At 43.5% G+C, this 12,947-nt stretch overlaps 2 protein-coding genes across 7 annotated transcripts in view; one reads left to right on the top strand and one right to left on the bottom strand.

Annotated features, from left to right (window-relative positions):
- Nucleotides 1–7,562, bottom strand: part of Fam185a (family with sequence similarity 185 member A) — a 54,584-nt gene extending 47,022 nt beyond the window's left edge. For 4 of the 6 annotated variants that reach the window (XR_010043673.1, XM_063237699.1, XM_013152466.3 and 1 more), the window contains exons 1-2: nt 6,892–7,562; nt 3,733–3,842 (exon numbers count right to left, since the gene is read on the bottom strand). Coding sequence is in view for 5 of the 6 variants with exons in the window: in XM_063237699.1 (XP_063093769.1) it covers nt 3,733–3,842; nt 6,892–7,330 (549 nt within the window). In the remaining variant the exon portion in view is untranslated. The remainder of the gene's footprint in view (nt 1–3,732; nt 3,843–6,891) is intronic. The other 2 variants (XM_013152464.3, XM_013152465.3) reach the window with 2 other exon arrangements.
- The window catches only part of Ccdc146 (coiled-coil domain containing 146), a 163,159-nt gene continuing 157,751 nt past the window's right edge, over nt 7,540–12,947 (top strand). The window contains exon 1 of the mRNA XM_003469810.5: nt 7,540–7,947. The gene's annotated coding sequence lies outside the window, so the exon portion shown is untranslated. The remainder of the gene's footprint in view (nt 7,948–12,947) is intronic.

Here is a 12,947-nt window from a genome sequence, read left to right as displayed (position 1 = left end):
ATTGGCGAGCCTGGTATGCAGAGTTCTCTGCCGAGCAGGCTGAGAAAAACGCCAATCGAGGAAACCGGGGGTGGAACAAGGAAATGCTTATGGGAGAAGGTCGGCACGCTGATGACCAGACCCAGTTCCCCGGCGCTGTCTATGAGCAAATCAATGCCATAGGACTCCGCGCCTGGAAGCAAGTAAGTGGTGCTGGAACAGCCTCCTTGTGTCTTTCAAAAATAATTCAGGGTACCACAGAGCCATTTGTTGACTTTGTGGCCCGAATGCAAGATGCTGCCGATAAGATATTTTCTGATCCGGGAGTGGCTCGACCGCTGGTAAGGCAGCTGATTTTTGAACAGTGTACAAAGGAGTGCAAGGCAGCGATAGCTCCTCATAAGAACAAGGACCTCAATGCCTGGATTAGGATATGCAGAGAGATAGGGGGGCCGCTCTCCAACTCGGGAGTGGCTGCTCTCCTGGCCGCGGCTGTACAGCAGAGGGGACCTCGCGGGTTAGAAGGGGAATGTAAGGCTAAAGGGTGTTTTGCCTGCGGGGAGCCAGGACACATTAAACGTCATTGCCCAAACAATGCAGATGCTAGGCCTCGCCCTAGGAATGAAGAACCATATGTTTGTGGGCGATGCAAAAAGGGATCACACAAAGCTGAGGAGTGTAGGTCGGTCTTTGATGCTCAGGGCAACCGTATTTGTGGACAAGATGCTAGAGGGCCAAAAAACGGCCAGAGGGGGCCCCCTTCACAGGCGGGCCCCCGCCCCAGAGACAGGACAGCTCAGGGTGGCAGCCTTCAACAAGGGCCACCCCTGGGTCAGCAGGTGTGGACCTCAGTGTCGCCTCCAGACTTATACAGAAGGTCACCATTAGGATGGATGGCGTTAGGACCCTAAATGACATGCAAAAGCTATTGGGAGACATTAATTGGATTAGGCCATATTTACATATACCAAATTCAGATCTCAAACCCCTGTTCGACCTTCTGAAGGGAGACCCAGATATAGCCTCCCACAGGAGGCTCACTCCTGAGGCAAGAGCTGCCTTACAGAGAGTGGAAAAAGCCTTAGGTGGGGCTACCTTACACAGAATTAAACCAGGGCGACCCTTTGATGTCTGTTTGCTACAGACTAGTCTACAGCCCACAGCGGTGATTTGGCAGAAAGGACCACTACTGTGGATACACCCTAAGGTCTCACCTGCAAAAGTCATAGAGCATTACCCGGAGGCAGTCGCTTCATTGGCCCTTGAAGCGCATGATAGAGCTGTCCAACATTTTGGCTCAGGACCACAAGCCATCCGAGTACCCTATACCGCCAGCCAGATCAAGACCCTGGCTGCCTGCATAGATACTTGGGCCATTCTGAGATGTGTTTTCCATGGGGATATAAACAATCAATACCCTAAAGACCCTATCTTGTCATTTGTCACTCAGCACCCTATAATTTTTCCAAAGGTTACTGCCTCTGAGCCATTAGTCCTAGCAACTACAATATATACAGATGGCTCCAAGACGGGGATAGGTGCCTATGTGATCCTAGGCAAGCCCCCGGTTACCATACAATTTGAACCTGATCAGCCTCAGGTGGTGAAACTGCAGATCGTTAAAATGATTCTTGAACGGTTCTCAGAAGCCATTAACATTGTCTCCGATTCTAGGTATGTGGTCAATGCTATGCAAGTGCTTGAGACTGCCAGTTTAATTAGATCCACTTCCACAGTGGCTGGACTGTTCCTGTCTATCCAGACATTGCTTCAGAACAGACACCATAAGGTCTTCACCACCCACATAAGAGCACATACATCCCTGCCGGGGCCCATGGCACAGGGGAATGCGGCTGCTGACACTGCCACTCGCCCGTTATGGATTTTTACCTTACTAACACCAATCGAGCGAGCCCGTGCCTTCCATGATAAATTTCATGTTAATGCCAGGACACTAGCAAACCATTTCCATGTTTCTAGAGCAGATGCACGAGATATCGTGCGACTATGTGACTCCTGTGCCACATACAAACCTGCCATACCGATGGGAGTAAACCCTCGAGGTTTGATCCCTGGTGATGTTTGGCAGATGGACATCACACATATACAGGAGTTTGGGACTCTTAAATATGTTCATGTTTCCACAGACACCTGTTCTCGCGTCATATTTGCAACAGCAGAAACAGGTGAAAAAGTGTCTAATGTGATCAATCATTGCCTGGCGGCTTGGGCCGCATGGGGCAAACCAAAAATATTAAAAACTGATAATGGACCAGCCTATATAGGCAAAGCCTTCAATGAGTTCTGCAAAATGATGGAGGTTCAATTAAAACATGGTATCCCATACAATCCCCAAGGTCAAGGAATCATTGAGAGGGCTCATAGAAGCCTCAAAGAAATTTTACAAAAACAAAAAGGGGGAGTAGGCCAAGGCCTGGCCCCAAAGGCACGATTATCCATGGCACTATTCACACACAATTTTTTAAATTTAAATAATGATAATCGCTCCCCAGCTGTGGAGCACTGCAACCCTTCCCCCAACCATAAAGGGTGGGTGAAGTGGAAAGATGTCCTGACAGGACAATGGATGGGCCCGGATCCGGTAATCAGCTGGAACCGAGGCGCGGTTTGTGTTTTCCCACAGGAACCGGGACGAGAACCACTGTGGATACCGGAGAGACTGACACGGGCAACAAAGCCCTCGACTGAAGATCAGACCTGCCCTACCGGAGATCCATCACAGACCAACCAATAAGATGAATAGAAATAGCGGTAGCCCGAAATGGACAAGAAGATCCTCAGGCATATGCATGGCTTGCTCAATTGGCCCACGACCGAGTCTAGATATGGCGGGCATCCCTCATTCTCCTCCATAAGGTGACAATACACAGCAGGGTAGGTGAGTCAATGACGGGTAAGAGCGTGCCTCCCCAGCATGACTCGACCTAAGCCAGGCCCTACCCCATCCTGCACGTAAGCCGCTGGACTGTTAGATGCTGCCCAGGTCTAAATTTCTCTCCGAGGGGATTTTCTTTACGGAGAGGAAATGAGTGCAAGCTTGTGTGCATCCAGGTTCCGTCCAGTTTGTGCCTGGCCCTAGAAAAAGGACGAGGGCCTCAGGGCCTTGGCAGACCATGGGACGGCCGACCAGGGTCTAAGCCAAGGACCTACGGTGGGCCTACGCATAGGGCATAAGCCTCTGCACCCAGTCCAGGAAGGGCTACGATGCGCACATTCATAAAAAATAAAATAGGGGGAGATGTTGGGAGCCGCAGCCCCGAGCCCGGTCGCCTCACTTGGCGGACGTGCGGCCTGTGGTAAAGAGCAAAGCCTGGGGTAGATTACCCCTCCCATCGAATATGTTAGTTTCCTGCTTACCGCGTAAACAACCCGCTCAACAATATAGTCTGCCTGGCAACTGATGATGTTAGCCAATCAGCTTGCCTTGCTTACTTTAACATGATTGGACACTGTACCCGTATATATACCGGTGCCACCCCTGGGCGGAAGTAGAAGCCAGATAGAAGCCCGGAAGTAGAAGCCCAAAAGGAGCCACGGAGAGCGGACCGGTAGAGGCTTTGGGGCAGACTGAAGCACAAAAGGAGCCGCGGGGAGCGGACCAGAGGAGGCTTCAGCTGGGAGAACCCAGGGCAGGCTGTACGGAGAAGGAAAATAAAAAGAAAAGGTTGTCCACTACCAGACTTTGTCGTGTGTCCTTCCTGCCGGCCGGGAGCGGACATCGACAGGTCATACCTTGACAGACTGTAAGATACTGGTGCCCTGCTCGGTTTCAATTTTGCAATCATCACACTCCATATTTTGGACTTTGACACAGCTGGACCCTGATGACTTGATATCCAAACCTAGAAGTACAAAAAAGAAAAATGAGTTAGCACTAGTGAGCTCCAAAACTCACTTTCATATCCCCTGGAAATTCAACTCCTCAGTCTACCCGTAAGATCACCAAATCCCATAGAGAACGTATTTGTCAACAACCTCCCTCTAAAAGTGAGAGGTCCCCACCACAGACAAGGTCAAGTGCAACGACCCTCCTGCCAGTTTTTAGAAAGAATTACTTCTGTATCATCTACAGAGAGGAACCGTAAATAAAAGAGGTGAGACACTGCAACCTGATGTGTACACATGTCACATATCATGGCCTCTTCCCCACCTAAAAAACAACACACACACACACACACACACACACACACACACACACGAATAAGATTACAGATGGTTAATGTGTCATGATAAAACAGGTCAGTCTGTCAGTTTCTCTTATATTCAGAAAGATTTAAAGATCTGCTTTTGAACCTTCCCCATATTAAAAGCATTACAGAAATAGCATGAATCAGTATATATGATCAAGATTTAGGTTTTCAAATCCTACGTCTAACCTTTTATGCCTAAGAAAATGAGAATATTGCTATGCAGCTATATGACAGGGTACTTGAGTTAACTTTTAAAAATGGGATCTACTCTGAAAAAACCTAATACTGAACAGTATTTAAACCATAAGACTGTGGATAAATAAGAAATGTATCTGAAGAAAGGAAAATAAGGAATCACAGGCACCAGCCTCAGCTGTCAATTTGAGGTGGAAACTTAGTGTCTTAGCTACTTCTCTCTTGCTGCTGGGATAAAATACCTGACACCTAAAATTAAAGAGAAAGACACATTTTGCTTACAGTTTGTAGAGGTTTCAGTTCATAATTGTCTGGCTCCAAAGCAGAGTGGCAGATGGCAGAAGGGCAACAGTTCATGGCAGTGGAAGACAGCAAAAGCAACCAGAACAAAAGGAAGGAGCAAGCCTCTTTTCTTCCCTTATACAGTATGCAGGCCACCCTAGGCAGTGGCCTTCGGGCAGGTGTAGCACTCACACCCCAACCCCAGCACTAGGCAATGAATCCATCACAAACTCCAGATTCCGATTCAGCCACCTCCAAAAAGCATCCCCCCATGATTACATGAGGCTTGAGGGGGATATCCAGACACAGACCACAACACTTAGGAATCTCTATATCAAAATAAAATAATTAAAAACACTAATTAACACTTAATACATGTACATATTGATAATTTCCCTTAAACTAGACTACAGAAATATATGCTATGTTCCCTAAGCACAAGCCATTGGGAATTTGGTGTCACAATTCCAAGAATTACAGCTTAAAAAATTAATTTCCATAATTGCATGGCAATCTCTGTAGAACTGTAAAATAACAGCAGTATTTTGATTGAAAATAAGAATATGTAAAAAGACAATTTTATCCTACATGAAATAAACATAACAGCAAAATTTACTTCACAGTTCAGTACAGTAATGTCACAACAAAACTTTGGATCTAAGGCAGCAGTAATAGAAATGGGAAGAAGCAGATTCTGAAGACACTTCTAAATAACTAAATACGTGAGCATTTGACCCTGTCTGAAAATAAAAAATAACAAAAGCTGGGGATGTAGCTCAGTACAAAGGCCCTACATTCAATCCCCAATACCTCAAACAAACAAACATAGTGTAGGTAGGGTTTGGAATCATGAACAATTGGCTTATACACTTTTTTTGTACCACGAATCAAACTTGCAACCTTGTGTTTGCCAGGCAGGCACCTGTGCTGCCAAGCTATAGCCCCCATCCTGGATTACAATTGTTAGCTTAGATTTTGTTATTTTCTAACTGTCTCACCCTGATGAAGCTATTTAACATTTAGGTTGCTTCTATTAACAAGTAGGTAGTGACAGTTAAGGATACTTCTATTTAACAGATAGGTAGAGAAGCTAAAGTTAAGAGAAGCAGTGTTAATGTTACAACAGGTAATTATGCACTAGCAAAGTTATGCAGATTTGAGGGGTCTGCTGCATAGATGCATGGAAACAGTAAATTGTAAATGGAGTCCTAGCTCTAAAAAAAAGTAGCAACAAATAATGTGGTTTGGAGTCATCAACAAAAGTAGTGATTTTTATCTATGCTGCCCAACTGCTCTTAGCTCTCAGCATTGAAATCTACGGAGTCCTAAGGACAAATCCCCACCAGCGCCCCCAGCGGTTACATATTCACTTAGGCGGCCTGCAAGAAACTGAGAAGTAAAGCACAGCGGTTGAGTGGATTCCAGTCCCAATCCCAGCTCGTCCACTTTATACTGAAGAGAGAGAAGGCACTTCTTAATCTACAGCAGGTAGAACGCAAATTCCATGAAGTTATGAATTCTTCGTTTGTTCACAATAAATGTTTACTCTACATACTTCCTAAAAAATCTCGAGTTGCTCATATGACATGGTGAAAAGAATAGTCTACTTCATAATGCAAGTGTAAGGATAAGAAGATTATCTTAGGCATGCTCAGTGTCACTATGACCATCATCAGTGTACCATCCCTCAGTCGCCCGCGGGAAGAACGCGACCCTGAGGAACTCATCCTAGAAAACCATGAGCACACAGTGGCCTGCGTCCGGGACTGAACACGGAACCCAAATGCCTAGGACGCATCTCGCAGGCATTATCAATGAAATTTCTCAGGTAGTCTTACTGGATTTTTCTTTAAAGCTTGCTATCCCAAGAAAACGTATACAAACAAAAGGAAAGAAGACATATCAGTAAGAAGCTAGGCACTTAACTGACACTAAAATGCTTGCTGCCAGGAAGGCAGGTTAGGTACGCGGTCAGCCCTGCAAGATGCAAGCCAAGGGAAACATGGACTGCCACAGTGCTGAACAGATGATCAAGTAACCCCAACCCCGAGGGACGATTTTGCTAATGATAATGTAATGCAGGAGACGTATAGAGGCTCCAAAATATATCCGATATGGATTATTCCAATCGTGCTTGCATTCGATTTAAAATTCCTCCCCACTGGCACCCTCATCTCTAAATACTACCCAGAAACTAACACAGAGGAAAAAAGGAGGCGGCTACCAAACTTTAGGGGCGCGTCCACAGCCACCGAGGCGCGGGGGTCGAGGCTGTCGGCCTCGATGGTCGTCTCGCACGACGCCTCGTCGTAGGTCACCTGCAGGCCGTCCAGGCCCCGCGGGCCGCCCTCCGCGTTGCACGCCGCAACGAGCACGCGGTCACCGTCGGGGTAGCACAGGGGGTCCAGGGCCCTCACGGCCACGTGGCACGGAAGCCGCACCCGCAGCCGCCCGAAGGGGCTCACCCGCAGCGCCCACTCCTTAGCGGCGCGGCTGGTGGATCTCAGCTGAGGCGTCTGTAGCTCGGATCCCGGCCGCCGCTCATCCCCGCCCGAGCCGGACGACCTCGTCTGGACAGCGCCCGGGGCCCAGGGCCCCGCGCCGAATTGGAGCCGACCCAGCCAGAGGCGGCCGAGCCCCCGGCCCGCGCAGGGGGCAAACATGACGCCGCCGCCGTCCGCCAGACACCTCAGCCGCAAGTCTCTAGTCCCGATAATCGACTGATCACCGAGCTGCCGAGAGTCCACGAGAAGACGTCTGTGAGGCTTTGCTAAAGCAACAGCGAGCCGGTTCAACCGATGAGGCGAGTTACACCTAACCGGTCCAAGCTGCAGGAGCAATTTGGAATTTGAAGGCTCTCACCACAACCAGCGACTCACATTCCATGCCTACTTCCGCCCCTCTCGCGATAGCCTAAGGGATATGTAGTTCTAAGGGAGCCAGACGTCCAGATGCTCTGATAGAGCAAAAACTACATGTCCCTAGAGGCAATGCGCGGTGTAGGCGGGGTGGATATTAGACAGGGCTTGTACCTCGCGCTCCCTTCACCTCAAGCCTATTGACCATTGGAGCAGCTGGGAGAGGCGGGGAATTACGCAAAAATCCAACTGGCCAATGGAAAGTGTGGGAGGGGCAAGATTGCTATAGCTGCGTAATCACCTTGGATACCGAAGACGCTACTTTTTGTTTGGAGAGGTGAAGCTTTGGAGCGAGACCCAGGAGGTCAAAATCCAAAGAGGAAAAATAAAAGCCTAAATAAGGACCAGAACCAAGGGAAGGGGTAAGCAACTACTCCACTTTTTAAAGATTAGAAGTTGGTACAAAATAAGGTTACCCTCCGTGGATGATTGGTTAGATCCGAGCTTCGTTAATCTAGTGTCGGGGGCCATGTATGGGCTGCCCTTGCAGAACAGTAGAGACAGATTTGTGCTTTTTGAGGGAAGTCTTTCTTCCGTAAAAAATACAGGTCTTATTATATAGTCCAGGCTGGCCTTGAATTCACTATGTAGTCTCGGCTTGCCTCAGCTGACTTATAGTGATCTTCTTGCCTCAGCCTCCTTGGGTGCTGGGATAATAGGTGTGTGCCAGCAAGTATAATTTATGGCTTTATGTTTTAATTTCACACCCTTAAAATAAGAAAAATAATACTTTCCTTGACTTGTCTTAAAGGGTTTTTGTGAGGATCAAATAAGATAATGGATAATAACACTGTTCACTACAAAATTCAATGTAAAGTATTTTGTTTTTATTTTAAGGATAGCACTGATCCTAAATCACCAAGAAAAATTTGAATTTTAAAAAAGGTCATGGGCTGCAAAGAACCAAGCACTAGAGGATTCTGGCCAGCGTGTTTATCACTTGAGCTCCCAAGAATTGTGGCCATCGAATTGGCCAAAGGCAGCAGTTCTCCAAGGCGACCAGCTTCAGTGCTTACATTTTATCAAGTGGTATTGTTTGTAAATGTCTTGACTAAAGAATTTATGGAATGGTTTATGTGAGGTGAGAGGGACAGAGAAAGGGAGAGAGACGCCTTCTCATTTTTACTGCTCACAGAAAACCATAAAACTTACGAAAGACTTTATGGAATTGCTTAATATGATCCATCTTTATCTTAAAGAAACAGGTCGGCGCGACACATATAAACCAGGGACAGCCAAAAAAACAATAGGACAACCTGTGCTCTTTCCACCGAACATGGTTGGCTCTTTTCTTATAGTATTTTATTCCAGCCCTTAAAATCGAGGATCATAGGTGGTGGAAGAGATCAACACTACTCTTAAATTCTGATCTCTCAAATGATGGAGGGAGGAAGATCAGAAAAGAGGAAAGGATAACTTGAAAAAAGCAACACTGAATTTTAGTGTTGATCTCTTCCTCCTTATCTACCCGGTCCCTCTCCTTTTCTCTGTCCCTCTCACCTCACATAAACCATTCCATAAATTCTTTAATCAAGACATCTACAAACAATACCACTTGGCAAAAAGTAAGCACTGAAACTGGACGCCTTGGAGAACTGCAGCCATTGGCCAGTGCGATGGCCACAATTCTTGGGAGTGATAAACACACTGGCCATAATCCTCATGGCCCTGGTTCTTGGTTCTTTGCAGCCCATGGCCTTTTTTAAAATTCAGTGTTGCTTTTTTCAAGTTATCACTTCCTCTTTTCTGTGCTCCTGGTCTTCCTCCCTCCTCCTCTGTGAAGACCATTGCTACGTGCTGGCTTTGAGGTTCTGCAAGAGTACAATGAATGCACAGTGTCATTGTGTTGCATGTGATCCTAATTATTCAAACTGTATTTTTAGTGAATTCCCACAGTCATAACTATGGAAAGAAATGTGAAAAAGGCACTGGTTTTAGCAAATTAAGAAGGTGCTTAAGTTTGCTGTAGAAATTCTAGATATTTTTAAATTAAGTATGAATCTTTATTATGTTTATATAGTATTTTTCTGAGCTGTAGTTAGTTGTCTGTATAGTCATTATTTCACTGTTTTCAAATAAACAAAACTAAATCAAACTGATGAAAAATGCATTTTCTGATCACATGTGGTCAAAATTGAGAAAATTATTGATATGAAAGTGGATGTAAGATATTAGGGAGTCGCTGACACTTAGAAACAGTCCAATATCAGATTTCTACATGGCTTTCATTTGATGGACTCAGAGCTTTCAAAACACGTCCACATGTCCCAGCTCACTGTACCCTCACAAGCACTGTCTGTGTAGCAGGACAGTTACTGTTTTTGATTACACACAAGGAAACCTTCGGAACCGTTATGATTAGGCAATTAAAGTACCTGATCCTCTTCTGATGCTACTAGAAAGTTCTAACTTTCTGACACTTTTGAGGAGAAAAGCAATGCATCTCATAAATAGAGAATCGGATATAACTTTTTCTCTTTTCATAGTTTTTCCTCTTTAACTGAAAAAAGAACCTCATTTCTATTGGTATGAACATACACTTCTGGTGAGAGTATGTTAGCATGACTTTTCAGGGTTTACTTCATCAATAAGCATGAAAAACCTTATAAGTATTTGTATTTAACTGGACATAGTGGCGCATGCCTGTAAGCCTAGCACCTTGAGAGGCTGAGGCAGGAGGATTGTGAGTTTGAGTTCAACCTGGGAAACATTATTAATAACTTAAGTAAGACCTAATCTCAAAGCAAAAGTAGCAGAGAGAATAGCTCCGTGGGAAGACCCTGGATTCAGTCCCCAGTTCTGGGGGGAAAAGTGTTATCTACGACCCATAAATTGTGTTTTTAGGGCTGAAAGCATACAATTAGGGATGTTCAAGGAAAATATTATAGAAAATAATTGCATCAATTCAAATACCCTCAAATGCAAAAGTAGTACTTAAATTAATACACGTTTAGAATATTTTGCAAATTAAAAATTGTGTCTCAAACATGAGTCAATCATGTAAGACATTCCAAAACATAATGTTCAGTAAAAAAGTTAATGTCAAATTATGTCTAATATTATCCCCATTCTGTAATAATTATTGAGATAAATTTAATGTAAAATTTTATAGCATAGAAACAATGGCAGAAAGGTATGTACTACTTGATAATAGGAATCTCCAAGCAGTGAGATAATGGTTACTACATTTTTTGGGTTATTGATAGTGAAGGCATTTTACAACTATAAGGAAATAAGTTTAAGGCATTTCTTAGCACATTTTGTTTCCCAAGACTGATGCAATAAATCAAAGATTTTTGTGATTGAAATACAGATGTAGATGGGTAAAGAGTTACTTACACATCTAAATGTAAACCTCAGTGAATGTGATTTATAGTTTATATTCCTCAGCGCGGTCAGCAGAGGTCATGAGAGAATTGTCAGAGAAAAGTAAACCAAAACAGAGTTAACTAATTGGGTTTCAGGGAGGGAACTGCTAACAATCTGAATATAAACTATTTTATAAGAACTATATGTTATGATTTCTATTTTCTTATGAAACATTAATAAACTCAAAGCATAAATTACTTACAGACAACACTGAGAAGTATTTATGAAATATGTAAGTAGACCCATTTGAAATCTGATGGGAAACGGCAAAGCAAGTTGTGTTTTTCCCCTTTATAATCGGGATGACTTATAATTGTTTTCTAGAGTCATTGTACCTGCTAAGACTGCAACTATGATATTGATAGGGAGAGGCAAAAACAGAAGTCACTTTTATTTACAGTCTGATCCAGGAAAACATTTGGTGTTTTACCAGCAACTATGCAATTTGCGGTAGATTTTCCATAGATGCCATTTATCAGATTAAGAAGCTTTAATTCCTAAATTTGCTTGGACTTTTTATCACAAGTGCATGCTGCAGCTTGTCCAGTGTTCTTTCTGTATCATTACGGTGATTGTTGGGTTCTTTGCATTCATCAGTATGGTGTGTTACAGCAATGGAGTTTTCAAATCTTGAGTCACCGTCATTTCCTGGAAGAACTTTGCTTGATCACATTTATGTTGTTCTTTTTGTAGAAAGTGCTAGATTCAACATGCTAATACTTCCTAAGCATATTTTTATTTTGTGTTTATGAGAGATATTGCTCTGAAATTTTCTTTTCTTTTCCTTTTTTCCTGATTTTGATACCAAATTACCTAAGGGGGCAAGTGTTCCATCTTTTATTTTCTGGAAGGTTTGTAGAAAGTTGCTGTTAAGGTTTAACCTTATTTTTCCCGCTAGGAAGTTAATATGCTTTATTATCTGAAATCCTCAATCTGAAGTCTCTCCCCACTTCGCCTGCTCTTCACTTCTGGAGCTCGCATGTGAACATACGTTTAAGTTTCTCATTTTATCTTTCATGTCCCTGAACTATGTCCCCATCTTCCGTGTTCACATAAACTGTTCTTCATCCTCTGTGTTTCCTTCTGGACAGGTCCTCAAAGCCGTGTCCTGATCTGCTAATTCTTTCCCGTTTCTGCTAATTCAGTGCTTAATATCTGCATAGAGTTTTCAACCCAAGGGCTAATTTTTCACTTTTAAAAGAGGTATTTAACTTTTTATCTATTTTCTTTTAGACTGCCCTATTTATTTATTGTGGTTTCTTTACATTTTCTTATATCTAATTATCTTAGGTTTATTTTAAATTATTCTATGATATTGTTTTGAGGTTGCTATTTTTCTTTTGTTGCGTAAACAAACTTCCTCTGATGGTGGCTTATTTCTTGTCATGACTGGCAAATTTCTGTTTGTAACTCATCTTCAGTGAAACTTCTATTTTGTGAAAATCCTTTAAATTCAGATTATGATAATGATCCTCAGAAACCTGCTTCACTCAGAGCCCCACCAATTTAGTGGTCATGGGCCACCTTTTCCATTTTCATTTATTTTGTTTTTGCTTTATATCACTTTGTATAAAATAATTAATTAGAAGAATAAATATAAGGTATGAATAAGGTTAAGGAAAATAGTAAAATGAATATTTTTGTACCCAACATCTACTTTAAGAATTGAGACTGCTATAATTCTAGCAATCAGACAGCTGAGGCAGGAGGATTGCCATAAATTCAAGACCAGCTTGGAACACATAGTGAGCTCAAGGCCATCCTAAACTACATAGAGAGACTCTGTCTAAAGAAGAAGAAATAAAAATTAAAACAAACAAACAAACCAGAAAGAGGTGAGACCTTATCAGTGAGCTTCGTTTTTTTCCTTGGTCCTGTGTCTTTGGCTTTTATCCCGAGGTGGGTCAGACTGAGAACCCTGTGGAAGCAAAGAGGTTCCTAAGATCTAGCAAGGGAGGGAAACCCCGTTTGTTTATTACTGTCTGTTGGCTCT

Source organism: Cavia porcellus, unplaced genomic scaffold, assembly GCF_034190915.1.
Source record: "Cavia porcellus strain 051 isolate PalLab524CR breed Dunkin Hartley unplaced genomic scaffold, mCavPor4.1 scaffold_2, whole genome shotgun sequence".
Classification (NCBI taxonomy): Eukaryota; Metazoa; Chordata; class Mammalia; order Rodentia; family Caviidae; genus Cavia; species Cavia porcellus.
The sequence above is the reverse complement of the archived record's forward strand: the minus strand, read 5'-3'. Positions and strand labels throughout refer to the sequence as shown.